This window comes from Gouania willdenowi, chromosome 15 (assembly GCF_900634775.1).
Source record: "Gouania willdenowi chromosome 15, fGouWil2.1, whole genome shotgun sequence".
Taxonomy (NCBI): domain Eukaryota; kingdom Metazoa; phylum Chordata; class Actinopteri; order Blenniiformes; family Gobiesocidae; genus Gouania; species Gouania willdenowi.
Window position 1 is genome coordinate 20,145,620 of NC_041058.1, and position 20,798 is coordinate 20,166,417.

The window sequence follows — 20,798 nt, forward strand, 5'->3', positions numbered from 1 at the left end:
TGGAACAAATAGTTTTAGAACATCTGATTTCAACTTAATCTAAATCTAACAATAACACAAGCAAGTACGTAAGCAAAGAGGCAAATCAGATATAAATAACTGGGACACTCAGATTCTATTCTAAACATTAAACTTAATACACATTAATATACATATACATATACCTAAGAAATTAAATTAAGAGATACAATAGACCCCTAAATTATAAATACTAATAATAATGGATAAATCAATAATCATGAACATAATTTGTATTGCTTTATATCAGCAGTAAATGTCATGTTGTTTAATTTCTAAATGTAAGACATCTTATAATTTAAATAATACTGTTAGATACAAACTTTTTAAATCTATGCTTTGACCTACTGTATATAATTTGTGTATGTATTTATCTTTGATGAGCTCATGTTTGACCCTGACAATCACAATGTCTTAGTATCATAACAAATGTAGACACATGTTCCAGCCAAGGGAGGAAAAACACTAGATAACAAAATAGAATAAAAATGCTGAGAAAACTAGGTTCGAGGCCCGGGAGTGAGCCGACCCTGACGCCCACAGCTGTGTATTAGACGAGTGCCTGTTTCTCCTATTGACTTGATATTGTTGTTGATTCACTTTCTGTTTATCTGTAATAAATTGATTGATTCAGCAAAGCCAAACCTCTGACTACGTCTCTCTGATGCAATCTCAGGTACTGAATACGAGAGTATCTCAAAACTCAATGAGTCTCAATAGCTGTTTAACCACACTATGTAATTTTGCTTCATTAGCTTTTTGTATTAAGACGTAGAACAAAAAAGCTTAATACAAATCTGAATTAAAGAATATTGCATTGATATACCATGAGAAAGGTTCCCAATGGACTGATTAAGGGTCATGCACACAAAATGGCAATATAGGCCATCTGGAAGTATCAGCACTCTTATGACTAGAGTTAAGTCAGAGTGCAGTGACTTTCTCATTTAAAGTGCCTCCAAAGAGCTTCATTATTACTTTCCCAGAATGCAAATGTGCTTGGGGCCAATTAAAGTTTGAACTAATACTAATGTAGTCCAATAAAAATCTGCCCTTTCCTAATCAGTCAACAATATGACACACGCGGATAAGGTTGAACCACGGGCCAGTAAATGTGTAATGATTATGACTTTGTGCTTTAAATGAATGGACGAGCTGCATTTTTCAGTTCCTACAGAGCTGGAGCCGAGCCATACACATGTTAGTGACGGAGCTTCTAATGAAATAAAGAGACTCATGATAGCTCCTATTTGATTACCGCAAGTGGCAGGTAGAGACAAGGGTCCTGTGGGGATCAAAGGCTGTTAAATGTCTCTTTTTAGATCTCGCCCTATCAAGAGGTATTTAAAAAGGGGGGGGGGGGGCTTTTTTTGTTTGTGGAGACAGACGCCCTCATCCAGGATGTCTCAGTGTAATTACACGCCACAGAAGACCTTCATTCCTCTCCTCTTCACAGGGAGAGAGAAAGAGATGAAAGACAAGAGAGACAGAGGCATGTAATCACTCCTCTAACTGAAAAGAGGGGATAAGAGGTGAGGGACACAGAATAGAAGGACAAAAGGACGGTGAGTGGTGGTGGGGTTTTAATAAACCTCCTCTCTCTCTTGTTTAGAGAAGCTCTCTTCCCTCTGCTCCGTTGTCCCCCCTTCTCTGTCTCTCTCTCCCAGCAGTGCTCTCATTATTCCTGGCGATCCAGGCCCTAGGCCTCAGGACAGATGTGTAAATTGTTGTGCTAATGTAAAGCCCATGCTGAGAGCTGTAACGGGAAGGAGATTTACACACTGCCCACAGCAGCACAGCTGTCAGTCACAAGCCGCCGAGACGGACGACCTTTGAACGCTCACAGAACCTTTGTGGGCGTGGATTCACAATCAGGTACTAACAACCAAATGTACAATTGTTATAATTCTACCTTCCAGCTACATTTCACAAAACTAAATGTATGAACAGCATGACAGGATATCATAAATTAACTGATATTGACCTTTCTTTTAAATCTAAACTTTTGTCAGACAACACATACATGAATAACTGTGAAGTTTTCGAACATAAATATGTGTGGCAAGTAACCGCACGCATTTCCAAAGATAACTTTGTGCTTTCATTAATGTAATTATAATGCTATAGACTTTGACATTCACAGAGCAACCAAATACTTATTCATGTCAGTAGGTGGCAGTAGGTAGCACAAACGGACTGAAATGAAATAAAAAAAGTATGGATTACGAAATTTTAAAAACAAATAACTGATATGACTAATTAAAAATAGTATTCAAAAAAGTTTTAAAACAGCTGTTGTTAAAGGCATAAAGACTCCTAATGGTAAAAAGCAGCTTTATTATCTAAAGATAAAATAGGATTATATAAGGGTGCTTTCACACATATAGTCCAGTGGACTTGGTGCAGTTCAGGTGGTGAACCTGCACCATTGCTGCATTTTAATTTGGTCCTGTCCGCTTTCACACACTATTTGCCAAGCGCACCAAACTTTATAAATAACATCACGCAAATACCTGTTTTATTGAATTTCCACTCACTTCCTCCTCTGCTCACAGCCACCACCATTATTCCTAAGCCACACACTGGTCACCAAACTGGCTTGATAACACAACAATAAGCACAATATACACTACCACAATTTCACATCGCATCACTTGTAACTTATTGACTACTCCCCACCCATTCGTTTTCCTATCTTGTATCCCTCCTCCCTGTTAACTCCCCCCCCCACCCCCCTCACCCTGGTGTAACACTGCCCTCTCTTTTTTACATCCTCCCTTTAATAAAGTATTTACCCTTCCCTAGGGAGGGCTGGTGATGGTCACAATTATGCAATGAAATAAATTCATTTATTTAATTGCAATAATAAAATATGCATTGCTGTTAAAAGATTGCACTTCTTGTAGTGTTAACCTTCAACAGCATGTGCAGACAAGGTAAAAAATAAAAAATAAAAAAATAACATCACGCAGGCAAAACGGTCGGTCACCTATTGGACAGAATACTTTAGCCTCCATAGACAAAAACAACACTTCTGTCAGAAAAATGTATTTTCCAAAGGAAATCCTCAAATAAACCCCCCCAGAAACCTAGTTAATAATGACTAAAAATGACCCATAAACACAATGAGTGTGCAAATATTTGTGATGTGTACTGTATGTGTGTTGCTGCTGAAGAGAGGAGCACTGGGTGTGTTCATGTGTGCGTGCTCGTTGCCGTGACGACATTCTGTGTGATTGCTGTGGTTTGCTTGCCTGTCACTGACAGCTGTACCTTTACGTTTTATATTTGGTCTCTGTTCCTATGTTTTCCAAAGGAAATCCTAAAACAAACCCTGCGGAAATGTCATGAAGAAGAAGACAGTCATCAACATCCCCCGGAGTTGCTCCGTCACTATTGAACTATTCAATTTAAAGTCCTATATTTGGTCCTAGTTTTCTTTCTCACGTGGTTAAAAACCGCACCATGCTTCGCTTGAGGCAAACCGAGACCCACATTTTAAAGAGGACCAGAGTTTGCTTGTTTGCTCCGCACCAGAGTTCGAGTGAGCTTTCACATATCGCAAAAAGACCGAACTATCCGAGGAAACAAAGCATGGTGCAAATAACAAAAAAAAAATAGCACTTAACAGATTGGGAATGAATAAATGTTGTATAACAAAACCACATAGAACAACGTTATGGGCACAACAGTAAATGGAGAGGTGAGAAAAATCTGCTAGAACGAATGATGTGACTCCATCATAAACAAATGTAAATTAATTTTGTGTTCAGTATTTTGTGTAAATTTGTTAGTGATGCAAAATGTCTGTAAACATAGGTGCACATAACTTTTTAGGTCGATGCTCAGGGGAGCACCTCAGGTTGTTGCTTGGTGCTCACTTTGAAAAAAAGAATAATTGTAAAGCACCTCACAGGAGCAACAGAATAGAGGGACGTGTGGATAGCGTGACATTTTACTTGGATTTTAACTGAAAATTAATAGAAGCAGCCCAATTAAATGCCTGCTCTTCGTAGCATTGGAAGCTTTCTAATTAAATGCCTGAAAAAAGAAGTAAAAAAAAACTAAAAACTAAAAATGAAATGACATCATCTTTTTTACTCCCCTTCTGACTGGTTTCCTCTCTTCTAAAAACAGTAGAAGATGTGGACACATCTCTGCTGTTAGAATGCTTATTAAAAATGGGACGACGACAGAGTGGGATTTTCATGGCATATTCTGCCCCACATTTCTGTGGGTTTGTCATTGATGTGAAGTCACACGCTTCTGTTGTGGTTCAGACTCAGTCTGGCATTTCTATTTTTTTTTTTTTTTTAAATTGCCTAATAGAGCTTCTTTGACATTTTTATGACATTCTAAACACAATGGCTCAGACTCAGTACGAGCCAACAGTCTTAGGACCTCACCTATCTAATAATAACAGAATTTTCAGCTCTTTTGGCTCCCGAGATTTTTTTGCAGCTTACATAAAATATTAGTAAATTATATATTAAAAAAAAAACTATCAAAATACATAAATTATATCAAGTATTTTATGTTAATAAGGTTTTTGTACTTATTATATAACAGGTTTTTCAAATATTAATGATAAAATACAAAAGGTCCTGTGAGTATAACTGACAGACTGCTTTCATTTGTCTGTCCATCACTTTGCTCCGTTTCCTTTTACTCGTTTCCCTCACTTCCACCAGTGTACTTTCAGTATAAATGCAGCACAGTGTGATGTGTCTGTAGCCCCTCCCCCTCTTCACTACTACTGAGCAAAAACTAAAAAAAACCTGCTCCCAAACAGGAGCTGGGTCCTGTTTTTTACATTTATCTAACAACGAATCTTATGTGCAAATGTGTGTTACATTTGATGTAGTGTGCATTGTGTATTTTTGTCACTCTTGCACCACCTACTCCTACTGTATGTCAACCTCTGAATATACGCTCTTTAGGAGGCCTTTTATAATTGATTTAAAGCTAGGGTAGGTAATTTTCTCAAGATACACTTTTTAAGTTTTTGGTTGAAATTGTCTTTATGTCCTGACAGAAATTAAGATCTTATGTTCCCTGATAAAGGAAGAAAGAAAATCCATCAACTGTAGCAGCTGTAAACCTGTAATAACTTCAACCAACGGTAAAAAAAAATGAACCTTTTTTTTAACCAATCACGTCTCCCTGTCTCCCTGCTCGTTCTCGATCCGTCGCATGCACGAGCTCACACTGAAAGCACGTCACCGCTGACAGAGACATGAGACAACGAAGTTTCTACACAATACAAGCGATGAGCTGAGCTCCTCTTCTGCAGCAGCTGTGCGCGTGCATGTGAGTGAGACGGAGCACAGCGGGGAGGGGGGAGGGGGGTAAAGGCAGAGCCAAAATCAAGCCAGCTTTTGAAAATCGCCTACCCAACCTTTAAGAGTTGGATTTGGTTGTAGTTACTAAAAAATGTGAAAAAGTTATTTTGCTTGATAATAAACTTTATCACAAACCAAGCACTTTTAAGTGATCCTGTTTTTTTTTTTTTCAAAGTAAATTTCAGTAACTGTTGTTTTTTCTGGTTACATCCTTATCTGGACATTATGGACTACATTGAAGGGCTCCACAAAACCATCAGTACAGGAATCTAAAAGGCTATGTCCGTTTGTGTGGCTCTCCACACATACGTGTGCTCAATCCCTTTATGATACATGTTTCCTTTATTAAACCATGAAAGCCGAGGGCAGGCGCAGCGTGAAGGTTGGATCTATAGACAGTGAGACACAGCTCAGTGGTTAATGATCCACTGTAACTACATACCTATTCCTCTCCCCCTGCCTGCACATCAGTGGAATGCCATTAAAATAGTCCTATGCTGAAGATACTGCACGTTGCTACATTAAAGACCCAGTTTAATGATATGAAACATGTTTCTCCTGCCTCTTTTTAATGTATAACAGAGTTCCCTGAACATCATACAAGTCATCCTTCAGTGAAAATTGCCCAACACGGCATCAGCGTTGAACCTGGAACATTTATTTGGACATGAACTAATTAAGCACTAAAATGAAAACTCTTGTCTGCTCGGAATGATAAACGAACAGATTTAGCTTAGTTTAATGTCTTTCATACCTCCATTCACAGTGGAACAGAGACAAGAAAAACAGCAGTGGAGTCAGGGCAGCGACATCCTGAGTTAATGAACCAGTCAACATGGCTGTCCATCTGCTTTCATAATCCTTATAAAACGCCTTAACAGCCCCCACCTCACACACACACATCACAACAATTGGATAAAATCAACCTAAACATCCCATGTGAGGGAGGGGATGAGGTCGATAATAGCTTTTTTCATAAATGTGTAGGATTGGCCTTTGCGTTAGGGGGTGGAGCCTGACTGAACACTTCATATGCTCATCATAATGCCCTTGCTTTAGCACGACTCAGCAGCTAATCTAAGCAGAGTGGCGCGGATGAGGTGAGTGTGAGGTCAGCTGTTGAGCCCATCTGGTCAGCAGCAGGTAAGAGGCTTGAAACCCACCCGCTGACACATTTGATGCGTGTGTGTGAGCTCACACACTTAAATCTAACCTTAATCACATCAACGTATATCTGACACACGAGATTGTTTCTTGACCCTTCACTTCACATACGTGCACTCATCTGAGTTACAGCTTTTTTTTTCGATCGCTAACAAGCATCGGTCGAAACTGGAGTCACATGTTCAAAACTCCTAACGCAGCCTGCAATTCAGAACTGTCTGTGAATCACTTTTCATTGCTTTCGCGCAAAATGCATTCAGTGACCATAGTTACCAAAACTCATGAACTTTTTTCTCAGTCACTAGTTCGACCACCTGCAAAACACTAAACTTTTACAGCACATGTTTCAAACGCTAAAGGGTTGTCCCGATACACCTTTTTCATTTCCGATATGATACCGATACAGAGAACAATAGTCAGCAACAGTAGGTATGAGAAAAACTGACCCATTTATTATTAACAATTGGTTACATACATTTTAATCTTCAACATAATATCTACAGTATTCTACAATTGAATAAAATAAATTGAAAAATGAATTGAAAAAACAAATAAATAAATATCGGTAAATCTGAAAATTTGAATCCGATATCCGATATTCGTTTTCAGGCTAATATAGGACCGATATCGACATCAGATCAGGACACCCCAAATCAAAACACAATACTGAGGTGAAAAACATGGGGGGAGTCTGCTGCAGCCATATTGAAATGTGAAATCTATTGAAAATCACATCAAAATATTGACAAAATAAGAATAAATAAAACTACAATGCAATTCCAAACACAGCTGAGTGTAGTTGTAGTTGAAAACTGACTCAGGTGATCTGTGTTTGGCATCATTAGAAACAAAGGAGTGAATTCTGATTATTTTTCCTCGGACTAAGTTTGGATCAAAGAGCAGTGGGTGAGGGTAGAGACAGAAAGGAAGATCAAGAGCTGAACGCTGATGAAATCAGGGCCACATTGATTGACCGTGTGATAAATCATGGACTCTCTCTTATAGACCCCTTAATGGCCCACGTCACAAATGACGTAGCTGGAGGCAAAAACAGGAAACGCCGCTGGCTAAAGACTGTGAAGGCTTGTGATGTTACAGCTTGAGAATGTGGGTGCCAGAATAGGAGGAATAACGTTAGTGGACATAAATTAAAGTTTTAAAAGATTCCAGCAGACACTCGTGCTCAGAAAAATGAAGACAATTGTGGTTTGGCCTCCAGGGTAAGCCCCGCCCAACAAAATACATCACAATGTTTACTAACAATCAAAGGGTCTATAGAGGCTGCTTTAAGGCTGCAGCCAAACTTGCAGCATTCAACAGTTAAGTATCAAGTATCAATTATAGGTAAGACATGCACCCTACAATTACTGTATTGAGCCAGATTTAACAAAATAAAGGTAATATATGTTTTTACATCAGCTGAAAGTTTTTGAAATATATTGATTATAGTATTTTGTGTTTTATATTACTGTACCTGTAATTCTGATTATTTATTATATAATTTATTATATAATTATTATTTTTTTGTTTGTTTGCAGTTTTCTTTATATTTTTTGTGCAAATATCTTATTTTGAAAAAAAAAAAAATACTAATTTACCTGACAAAAATCAATGAAACTTGAAAGGTAAGATGTATTTCATGTAATGCTCACTGTTTTTAGTATTTTGTAGTTCAGTGTGCTCAAAATGACAGTGTGTGCTACCGTGTTTCCTTTCCAAAGTCACACTATTTGTTGTGGTTGAATGATCTTCTTTTGAGGCGTCGTGTATGAAGTGTTTTGTTTGGTGAGAAACACTTTTGAGGATGACAGTAACTGTTAAGCCGGGATGCAGCATGGAAATGCAGACTGTGTTAAGAGTTTTGAACATGTGACTTCAGTTTAGACCAATGCTTGCTAGCAAAAAAAAAAAAACTAAAAAAAAACTGTAAATCCCAACTCTTTAATTATGTGCCACACATCAGCATGTTGTAGTACAAGGAGCATCACACCTGGCATGGCATAGTTGGAAAAACCTAAAATGAGACGAAAGTGGGTGGGAAGATAAGCTGTGTAATCATTTAGAAAATGAAGAGTTCTTTTGCAAAAGCAGACGCCGATATGAGTCAAACCAAAATTAAGAGGCTTTGACCAGAGACTCAATATCACCAAAAAATTTGCTCCCCAACTCCAGTTTACAGTGCTAAAAAATTAAATATTCCTTAAATATGAATAGAAATATGTAATAAATGTGCCATTATATTAACATCATTAAATACCACAACATACATAAAAACATAAACTGTATAACTCATGCTGCTTTATAAACATGAGACAGAGCGTGGGGGCAGGGCGTTCACCGGTACATACATAGACTGTAGAAAATACATACGTAGCACTGAACGAAGGACGCTGAAAAGCTCACCTTTGTGGGCGTGTCTGTTTACATGTCAATCATGGCAGAGAGCTTCCTGGAGGCGTGGCTTCTCCAGCTCAGTGCCGCGTCAAATTTGTCATCAAAGTGGGAACGCGTCATCAAATTGGAGCGAGGTGTTTGGGCTCTCCCTGCAGTAAGAAAGGAGTAAATCACCCTCTAACTAACGATTGAGGGAATCAATGAAAAAAACACTTTGGGCATGTGTATGAAGCCATTATAGCACTTTATTATGTTTAAAGCACAGAAAAGTCGATTTAGCGTAACATGGGCCCTTTAACTACCTACTCAATACTCACTATGCCTCTCTATTCACAATTCTCTTAATCCATCCTACTCACCACAGACTGCAGAATCGATAGATGTTTTTTTTTTATAGGAGGGGCGGGGCCAACAGTAGTGATTTGTGACGTAAGAAGCCACCAAAATGGCACAAACCAACATTTTCAGCAAATGTCAAAATTAGATTTTCGGGTTTTAACATTTTTACAACAAATTACGCCAAATTGAAATCGACAACACTACTTCAAACCCAAATACATTTGTTGTCAGCAGAAAACGTTTGGGGTTTAGGTACTTTTTTTTTTGTCACAAAACAGACGCTTTGAACCAAATTTTATCAGCAGATATCATTATTTCACCAAAACGGATTTGAGATTTGAAAACAGCACCTTGCAAAGAGTTAAATACAAACCTCAACTCTTTTTTTTTTCTTAACAAAATGGTGATTATTAGTTTTTGCAAATGAACTCCTCCACTGTGCCTCCCCAGTGACTCCAAAGGGCCTAAATAACCAGGTTTTGCATTCCAAGAAAACATGCAACAAGTGCACTTGATTAAGTCCATTGATGTCTTTGTTTTACATTAAAACAAGTATTTATTTCCTTTATATGAAAATAACTGTAATTTACATTTGGGTTAATAGCTCTCGAATTTTAGGGCACACAAGGAGGGGGAGGCAGCTGGTAAAGTGAAGCTGCGAAAAGCTTATTAAATAACACAATACCAGTCAAGTGGGTTTTTTTGGCACTTGATGAAGTGTGCATGTCCCCAGCTATGTTGTTATGGCAGTTTACAGACACGGAACTGTATATTTCTATGCATGGAGTACAGCTATTCCCGTCAAACACAAAAATAGGAGATTGCATGCTTAAAATTACAATTTTTAAAAGGCTTGCATTGCTCTAAATAACAAAAATAAATCAAAACAAACAAATAAACATTAATATTTTATTATCAATTAATCAAAATGTCCATTTGTCGAATTGTTTCACTTCCCCTTTAATACCCGCACTAAAAGGGCAGCAAAAACACTATATTTTGTGTATTTTTAGAGGCTCTGTGTAAAAGCCCCAAGTGGGAAGAAGAAATGACTGAAGACTTTTGGAAGAATTAAAGGTAGATGGAGCAAATCTCCTTTGTTCACTTCTCTTTTTGCTGTAATCCACCAGTGTTAGTGCAGATGTTGGGATTATTGCAGCTACAGTGGCTGTTTGCATAGATGACCAAAATTGAGACTGGAGCCTACACAGCAAACCTTTTTCTCTGGTGAGATATTTGAATGTCAAGCTCAAAAGATTAAAAAGATTAAAAAATTAAAATAAAATACAAGGGAAAAAAACAAGTAACAAAAGGGAATAGATGAGGCAAAGTTAACCCGAGTAAAAGAAAAGCGGAGAAAGGAGAGTGCATTAGAGTCCAGCTATGACCTTGTTCACCTGTGATTCAGTGGCTAATCAAAGCCCTATTACTGGCAGCAGCAATGAGCTTAGGAGACAAACATGACGCTATTCCACACCAGCTACAACATTAAATTACACAGCGGAAGACTATAGACATGTAATCAATCACAGTAAATCCATCAATTCCTCACTGCTATTTATTCTGCACACACACACACACATGCATACATTTATCATCAAAGGCCGTGGTTTGAAGCAAGAGGAAGGGGAAAAACTGTTGTTTTAAAGTCCTTCAGTTGCCTAGCTGCCTGCCATGCAGACAGAAGGATATAGGATCATTTCCGTTCTTGGTCTGAGCCAAAGATATGAAGATATGCACATGTACGCGCAATCCGCCCATCTCTCTGGGGACATCAATGTGTCATTTCAACACTTTACAGTAGACACACCAGCTGCTTGGTGTGTGCGCTGCTGCGTTCAAAGTCCCTTTCCTTTCTCCAAAAGCCTCCACTGGCACCCACATCCACTTCTTCACAAGCATGACAAAGCTCCCATCTCTCCCCTCCTTTGCCCACCCGCGACAACTGACACACCCCCCCTACATTCATAACTACCTTGAGGGCAGATGGAACCCTAATACGCGTTACACTCAGAGAAATAGGATTTTTCACAGTGCCTTCTAAAGAGCAATTCCCAAACTCTGCCAGAGAACAGCCTGTGAAAAAAATGTTAAGCAAAAGAGAGATGGATGGCAGAGACTGGCATATATATATGAGACTATGAAGCTATAAATACTCCTGATGAGACTATCAAGAAACTTAGGGAAGAAGAAGATGAAATTGGGACAAGTGATAGGTATTTAATATTGTATATGCATAATGGTGAACAGGGTTCTCACCAAGAATTTTTCACAGCATAGGGGGTGTGGTGCGCGAGCCAGCGCTGCCGGAGCGGAACATTCTGAAATTTAGGCTATAACTCTTTGAGGGCCAAAATTAGTGAAGTAAAGCTAAAGTTGTTTTTTTTAATCTTTGTTACTGCCCTACTTTTAGGGGTGTGCCATCTAAGGAACCTCACGATTCAATTTTGATTCAGGGTGCTACAATTTGATTAATCAACAATTATCACAATTTTTTATGCATCATTTTTTTTTCTTTTCCTCACTTTGTGGCTATTTCATACTTTTAAACGAGGTATGTGTGTCGGTATCCATTAATTAAAGTAACCAAACAAATGTATCACTATTATCTTTATTTATATCAAATGACCAAATCCAACAGTAATCATATTACACAATAAATAAATATATTAAAAAAAAAAAAACTAAAATATTAGCTTGTTCAGCTAATTTAATCTGATCTAACACAAAAGCTTATTCATTAAAAATAAAGACTTCCAAACAAAACTTAAATGAGCAGCATAAATCCCACAAGACACTAAATATTTTGCTGAGCACAATGTAAGTAGCTTTAAAAACATATAAAACCTACAATATCACCTCTAATAACACTTGTGGGATTTGAGTTTTTAAATAAAATCTGGATGGATAAAAGAACACAATGAATTATTAACAGCGGGGACTGTAAGTGCTGAGACAAATGTGCAGCTGTAAGAATAGGAGCCGGTGGTCAACACGCTTCACGATCATCGCCGTCTTGGCTGAGATTTGCGAGTGTCTCTCCACTTCCGGGTTCTTCTTCTTCTTCTGTTTTAATGGTGACGCTTCGAAGTTCTTCTTCTTCATCGAATTTGTACGTTGCATTTCCGGAAACAAGACCACGACGTGTCGTGTATGAACGTACAGTTTGTGCAGTCGGGTCGTGTCAGAGAGTCGGTCTGTATAGTGTGAGAACATGAATCGTGAGCTGCGCACATTTGGGCTCTGCACTTGAGTCACACAGTGTGAGCTGGAGCTGATTACAACGATTGAAAAAAAATCGCACTGTGTATCCCAGCCTTTAGCTGCCGAGTCCTTCCAGGCCAACGGAGTCTGGACTGTCCACTCCTCGGAGCTTAAGTACGTGGACGGTTGTTATGGTTACGTAAGCAGAGGATGCATTGCACACAGGCAGCATCTGGGGCAGCTAAAGGGCTGCAGGGGTCCTTAGGTAAAGTTGAGAGTGTCCGAGCCAATCGCCTGTATTAAATAGGTAGGGCTGATGTATGTGTTTGTGGGTTATTCAGATAAAAGACCCGTGCACACCTGGGACTACCTTTTGTGTCTGTGTGCAACAATTATTACGACGGTACTGATTAAAAAAGAAAAAAACTACAGAAAATCCCCCTACGTTTCTGAAAACTGAACGTAGGGGGCGCCATTGCTCCGTAGGGGAAACAAATTACAACATCGGGGGCCCCTACGCTCAACAGCGCTGGCGAAAACCCAAGTGAACTACATCTATTAAAGAAACTAAAACCAACCATCCTTGACATGTATTTCAAGCCTTGACGAGAAGCATTTAGCTTCAGTAATCCAAATCTACATGATACGCACAGATATAAACATAAGAATTAAGAGAGGCAGTAGTCTAATCTCAGAGTGGACTTGGCTCCACTGCTATTGTAAAAACAAAAAAAAGCCTCAGCTAAGAAGATGAGAGGAATCTACATGTTCAGAAAAGACATTTTATACAAGGACACACACAGCGTGTTGCACCCAAGCACAGCCAATCCAGTGCTGACTCTGCCTGTGATCTCTGAACCCCAGTGTGTGTGTGTGTGTGTGTGTGTGTGTGTGTGTGTGTGTGTGTGTGTGTGTGTGTGTGTGTGTGTGTGTGTGTGTGCGTGCATGTATGTGTGTTTTGAAGTAAGGGGGGGGGGGTTGCTTTGAAACTGCAATGGACCCCTGCGGTGAATCCTGATCCTATTGGTCACAATGCTTTGAGTACTGCTGAGATCTAAAATGAAAATTCCTTCACTCACTGCTCCCATGCATAGTGACCCTGCAGGTCTTTCACTATTAGATTAGCAAATTCTACCTCTTCATCAGAGGATGTGGCTCTGTTTGCATGTATGAGTGTGTCCTTGTGTGCGTGACAGTTGTATCGTTTGCATTACAGGTCACTGGGCGTGTTTTGGCATATCAGTAGTAAAAAAGCAGTAATTTTGAGCTAAACGGGTGTGGAATGGATACTTTGCTTTTCAAAAGTGGGTTTGCCACACTAACACACCTAAGGGCGTGTTCACACCAGCAGATCCTGGAGCATTTGAACCACCATGGGTTCTTTTTAAGGATGGTGTGAACACGCAAACGGATCCGGCAAATAAAAGCGAGAGCGCCTGTTTTGGAGAGGTTGCAATCGAAATCACATATCTGATGGAGAACTGACAGACAGTAAAGGAAAAAAACTCCTCAAACAATAAAAACTGTTCATATGCAGACGTAAACCAGTGAGTCAGGGAAGGTGTGCTTGAATATTTGAGGAAACTCACTAGAAAAAACAGGTTTTTCCATGTTAAGAATAGATGATGCGGCTAATATTTCCAGAAGCAAGTAGAGGCAATCACTGACCTGCTTTACCTTCACTCTGTTGTTCTTTTTTCTTTTTACAGCTAAAAGTCATATCCACACTCGACGGTGTGGGTTACAATGAATGAAAAACACACAACTCTGCAACTGACAGGGTTTTCCTGTCAAATATGGAGCGCTGTGAACACAAACCAAGCCAAATCAAGTTGATCAAATTATCAGCTGTTCTTCAACCGTCGGCCTGAGTCCAGGACTAGCCGGGTGTGAAAGCCTACACTGAAGTGGTTAATGAGTGTGTGTCTGTGTGTGTTCTCTTGTTGGTCCATACTTTAGCCCACACAAATGGACAAAAAAAATCTTTCTGGAGTCTCCTATTCATCTAAAGTACAATGGAACCCCCACAGAGGTTTTCTTTCGGTTTCCCTGTCAGCTCCACCCATCTCCCCCTCACAGGGCAGGGGGTACCCCACCATGTCCACACAGCAGCAACTCAGCTGCCATCTGCCATCCATCCATCCATCCACAAATTCCATCACTTTTTGGCCATGGTGAAACTTGTGTCATCAATTTAGAAACACAACCTTCAGAAGTCAAGAACAGAATGACATAACTTACTTTTTTCATAACATCATATGAAAAAAAAACCAAAAAAAACTTTGACCTTGAAATAAGCAGCTCAGTAGAGACACATTTTAATTTCACACACTAATAGCTTTCCATGTTGGGATCAAATTCAAACATTTTCTGTATTAAATCTTGGTTTTATGTGAAGCCACACAGGTAATAAAAACCATCTGCTATGAAATAAACAAGACATCTTCAACCAAAAAGTTACGGCTTAAAAGTTTCACAAACATTCAGCTCATGATAGTTATTATTCATAGTAATCTAGTTAACGGGGAAGATCTGTAAAATTGATTAAAACGTTATCACCTCAATTTAAGGGTACTTTAAGAACACAATGTCTCTGTGAGAAAAATAACGACCTGTGCTTAAAACTATATTCATCTCCAGACTGCCAATCGTGACTCGAAACTCATCTAATACCTCTTACAATTCTTCATAGTCAGCTCCCTCCTCCATTTAGCAAGTTGTTTTGCTTTCCTACAGAGCTCTTGCTGTTTCCTGCAGATTTATGACCGGGTCTAACATGCACAGTATTGGCAAAGCATTAAACATGTCTACTCTTAATACTGTGAGCGCTCTCCATCGATAAGAGCCTTAATAAAAACATCCCTCCAGTGAATTAGTGTGTCTCTTTTCACTTTCAATCCTCCACCTCTTTCTTTGACACTATCCTTCTTTTTAAACCTCTGTTTCTTTGCAAGACTCAACTCTTTTGTCTTCTCCAACTTTGATCCAAGGCACCTCAATTTCTGGCTTGTGCAAGAGGTTTATTGATGCTTGAATATCAGTGCTTAGGAGTTTCCATCCTTACTCTTTATAACGTTACAAGCCATGCACAGCGATCAATCAATCTTAGTGTGTCACGCTTTCCTCAGCTTAAAATAAACTACACAAACATACCATTACTTGTGTCCTCTTTCTTTAAAAGCTGTTCATCAAACATCTGGGAAGGTATAGGTGGAAAAAAACCTTACAATCTGTCCCAGATTCCTTTAACTTTCATCTCATCTTTCTGTTTGTCCCTCTGCACTTAAGGATGATTTGTGTCACATCTCTATCTAGTTCAATTCACCTGGAAACCTCCATCTGCATCTTATCCTGGCTACACTTTAATTTGCCCATTTGCTTGAACTGAAACTTTTATCTGGTGGATAAATTGTTGCCCTAAATCCTTAACATCTTCCTCAAAACCCTTTGAGTCGATTACACAGAAGAGAGCAAAGTAGTTATTGTCCTCCCACTTCTTTCTTTTTTTGCTGTCTCTGATGTCAAGATTGGGAGCATCATAAGCACATTTTAAATATTAACAGAGACCACTTTGCACATATGAATAATACAGCAGAGAGGGCAGTGGTTGGCCTGCGATCCCATCCCCTGCCGCCTGCCGGTCGTAAAACTAATGCACTGCCTTAAGACAGAATGTGGCCCGGTCTGGTCTGCAAGCAGAACTTGTGAAACTGGTGTAGCTAATAGCATGAGCTAAAGAGATCAGTGTGATTATTCATCACGTGCGCCGACTACTTATTTGTGTCTCCGCTGATGCAACAGCCTGGTAGTACTATTGTTATGGCTATGAATTTCAGAGAGACTTTAATCTAATCTGACATCTCAATCTGTCGAGTGGCTCTGAAGACGAATCGACTTTGCTGTCTTTTTGAGTTCATCTTTGTTGTTGCATTCCTTTCTTTTCATGCATTTAAAACTCTGGCAGTGGGAGAGGAGCAGTAATCCTCTGACGAAGCTACAACGCTGACCGGTAGATATTTCAACAACCTTTGACTACCTCAGATCAAATCTGTGTCGCTTTACAGTTGAGATTACAGTCGCTAAATGCTCGTTCATGTGGATCTTGTTGGGTTCTTTCTTTCTTATTATGGACTTTATATTTTGTTAAGCGCACCGAGATGATTTTGTTGTAATTTGATGAAGTTGAATTGAATTGAATTAAAGAACAAGAGGATTCACACGCAAGTGAGACAACATATTGTTGTGTCACTATTCATCCAGTCTTCTATGGGAGGGTCTGACATGCTACGCTCCCTGACTCTGAACATATGACTTACCCTTTGTTAGTACCGTAAATAGATGGTTAAACTCCTTCTATACTTCTCTGGTTTTGTGCTCCCAGTTTATGAACTGGTCCCCACCAGTGGCGTCACTAGGCAGTTTCATTCGGGGCTAAAGCCCCGGATATTATTTAATTAGCCCCGAATATAATTAATTATTATTTTATTTTTTTCCGACAGTCCTTGAACACCCATCATTTACCGCACAACAACAGAGCAACAAAAACTCTGTATTCTCCGCCATCTGTGTTGCTAACAACGATAGGGTGACCATAAGTATAGATTTACTCAGGGATATTTTATGAAGTAATCAATTTGTCCGGGTTTACCAGGGATCCTGCACGCATCTCGGGGAACACGTTAGTTTAAAACACCTTGACTCCACTAATATTTGCTCTATCTGAGAAATCAGATCTACCAGTCAGCTAAGGAGGCGCTCTTTACAGCCAGTAGAACTTATTTATCTACTGTATTGTATTTTGCCAGTACAAGGTAGATTCAAGAACGCGTCGAGTGCTTTTTTTAGAGGTCAACCCAAGTATCAAATCAAAAAACAGTCACCCTAAACAACATACTTTACAAGATAAATGAACGATGAAAAACACTTACTTGTCTCACTTTACTCTGAAATAACTTGAATGTAACTTTGAATGTCTGGGGATAAGCAGTAAAGCAATCCGGTAGTTATTTGAAGCTATAACAAACTCTGTGTTTTGTTTATTTAGGTAAAGCTTTATGAAAAATGTTGTATGCACAATAAGCACCGGATGTTTCCGAAACCTAGAATCGCCCTCGTTCTCTACACCTGTCATTTATAGACTCTCTCACTGAACATAATTTAAGCTTTACAGACTACACATGTTGACGATGCGCGTATGTTTGTTTTCAAGTTTTGATGAGGCCATTAATAATGAAACACAAAGCAAGACTGTGGACAGCCGGATAGTTGGTCCAGACAAGTGTTCCTGGCAGGCTGGGTAATTAATGTGTATGTCAACACAGAGAAAGAAGCACCAGAGCCGAAATGTGAGCTCAGCACAAACATCCCCAATACTAGAAAAAAAGAGAGAGAGAGAGAAAGAGAGAGAGACAGCAGAGGCAGGAGGGATCTTAGAAAGGAGAGGTTCACCCATAATGGGAGTGAAGATAAATGTAATCTGTCTGTCCCATCATGTCTTGCCTAAATATATCTCTTGCAGACAGGAACTTCACTAGGGCACACTGTTCTATTGTCCCCAGGAGTCCCACTCATGAAGCCTATGCTCCCCATTCTTCAACTATTTATATCAACATTTCATATTTCTCATGAAAGGATTTGAGAACCATCCACAAATTTTAATAAACGTAAGCTGCTTTTCTGCTCTGCCTGGTTGGAGAAAAACAGACAAGGTCCTTGGGAAGTACAGTGAGGGCTCCCTTTGGCACTAAAGGTAAATGGTCACGATGTTGGCAGACAGAGCATCATTCCAAAGATTAATCCCAATAATATTTTTTTTCTGTAAAATGTCATTTAAAAAAAAAAAAAAAACAAACTAGAATTCAAGCAAATCTTAGTTCTTATTTGTGCATACTGTTGTCAGTGTTGTTCATTTTTTATCAATTGTAACCTTAGTTTAATCCACCATCCACTAAAGCCCCAGATTTCAGTCTTATGCTTTAATCTGATCTAGCACAACATAGAAGTCCTGAAATAAGAACCACATGACTACAGTATATTCAGAAAATCATATATAAAAAATAAATGACTCATTAGTTTGGGTCCTGTCCAATAGATTAGAGACACTCACCTGGTTGACTTTAATAGTATATCTAAAAAGATATTGTTCAAATAGATTTCAATAATTGAGAGACTACGGTTTAAAGTGCAATAAAATAAGATTATATTGTATTTATTTATTTATTTATTCTTTTACTTTTTTTTTTTTTTTTTTTAAATCAAAGGCTTGGCACATTGTTGGTGAAGAGGCCAAGTAGAGAAGCCCCTGAGTACCAGGGGAGTGGGACAGAAAGACTCTGAGCTCAGGTCGGCTGTGAGACTTGTGCACCGGTGTTGTGCCATTATCTGTGACCTGGAAAAGTGCTGATCAGCAGATGACCCAGACCCTCACACTCATTTTGGTTCACCTATGCACTGAGCATTTGAACAGAGAAAAGCTGTGATTTAAATGTAACCTTAAGCTTGACTTTATTTAACTAATTGTTTTCTAATGAATTAATTTGTAAAACATCAATCAGTTTGATTAAGACCGTTTTTTTTTTGTTTTTGTTTTGTTTTTTTTTAAAAAAAAGCCAAACTTACCAGTTACGGATGCGACGCATGTTCCAACCAGGAGGAGAAGAACCAGAGGACCGAGGTCTTCGTCACGCCGCCGCGGAGCAGAGCGCATCTTTTCCGGCTGTGCTGCTGGCAACGTCCCGGGGGTTCAAACCTGCGCGGCTTCAGAGAAACCGCGGAGTATTTTATTCCCGACAAATTGTTCCTATCTCTGTGCAGACATCAACCAGTCCAGCAATTTACACACTCATTCAAAAGCTGTTGTTTTGGTAAATAGTAGGCTATTGACTGCAAACAAGCGCGCACAAAACGCATCCATTGACCAGGAAAGGTCGACGATGTCACACAGAGAGTTTAAAGGTGTAATTTCCGTCCACGAATGAAAGTTTAAAGAGGTCCACAGGCATCACTCTCTGTGAGAATAAAGAAACACTTTGTCATGTTTATTCCAGAGAGACTTCATTTCCAGTTTGTACCCGGAGCGGAGAGCGCAGCCAGGCGCAGAGTCACAGAAAAGTTTGACGCATCGCTGCTCAGACACAGAGACAGAATGAAGGAACAACCGGGCTTTCCTTACTGACAATAAACTTGGTTGGTATTTAAAGAAAAAAAAAGAAAAGAAAAAAAAAGACACTGCAGTTGAAGATGCTGCGTGGGTTGGTCCTGAGTCTGTCCCAGTCCGCAAGGTGTAAACATGAACACGGGCATCAACGGCAGCCTGTGGACTAGTGCTTCCCTCCCGGCCAATCACATCCTCTGCTCCTCCTCTCAGGCAGTGTAAGGGCAGAACTAGTGAAGGCAAAGGCAAAGTAGTAGCGAGGGAGGAGGAAGAGAAGAGAGGAGAACAGAGGAGAGGGGAGGGAGGGAAACCTGGAGCCCAGAGAGCCAAGATCCACTAGAATTTATTTAGCGCGCACACTAATGAAATCTATCTATCTATCTATCTATCTATCTATCTATCTATCTATCTAGTGTAATAGCTGCCATGAGCCCTACCTGACTCCATCCACCCTTTTCCAGCTTTGTCAATCCATCCTTTCGTCCTCCCTGGGTCATTTTTTTTTTTTTTTTTTTTTTTTTGCTCCCAATGGCCACAAGAGAGCAGCCTTTCATAAATCAGTGTATTAGTTGTGGTGATGAACACCTACTGAGTGTACTTTTCAGTCACCTCAATGTGGGGAGTCATTTCCTGTGTGACTGCTGGCGCCTTTCTGGATGCTGATGAAGATCACTTTAACAATGAAACTGCTGAGGATTTCTCTCTGTGTGTGTGTGTGTGTGTGTGTGTGTGTGTGTGTGTGTGTGTGTGTGTGTGTGTGTGTGTGTGTGTGTGTGTGTGTGTGTGTGTGTGACAGAACGTGTAGACAGAACGCAGGAGCAGAGGTTTCCATTGAAAGAAAGAAAAGTTTATCTTTTGCTGAGATCACTTGTACTTTTAGGGCCTGTACTACGAAGCTAGATTTCCTCTTATCGCGCGAACTTCCGGGATTTATTCAGTGTGTACTATCCTAAATCACCATGGTAACTTAGGCTAAACGACTAACCTGGTCGGGACCAGGTTTTGTTCTGACTATGATCTGAGCGAGTATTAAAGCCACGCCTCCTGACCAATCAGTTCTCTTAGAAAATGACCTGCCCAATAAAAGGGGTATCATTGTGATCTGATGTGACGCTGACAGGAGAGAGAATATTTAGACATCGATGCAATCCTTTCATTTAACCGATGACATTTTATAGGAAACA

The 20,798-nt window shown here is 39.5% G+C and overlaps 1 protein-coding gene across 4 annotated transcripts in view; it reads right to left on the reverse strand.

Annotated features, from left to right (window-relative positions):
* Positions 1 to 19,815, reverse strand: part of unc5b (unc-5 netrin receptor B) — a 79,489-nt gene extending 59,674 nt beyond the window's left edge. For all 4 annotated transcript variants that reach the window (XM_028468742.1, XM_028468741.1, XM_028468740.1 and 1 more), the window contains exon 1: positions 19,080 to 19,815. In XM_028468742.1, coding sequence (XP_028324543.1) covers positions 19,080 to 19,167 — 88 coding nt within the window. In that variant the 5' untranslated portion in view covers positions 19,168 to 19,815. The remainder of the gene's footprint in view (positions 1 to 19,079) is intronic.
* Between the last annotated feature and the right edge of the window lie 983 nt (positions 19,816 to 20,798).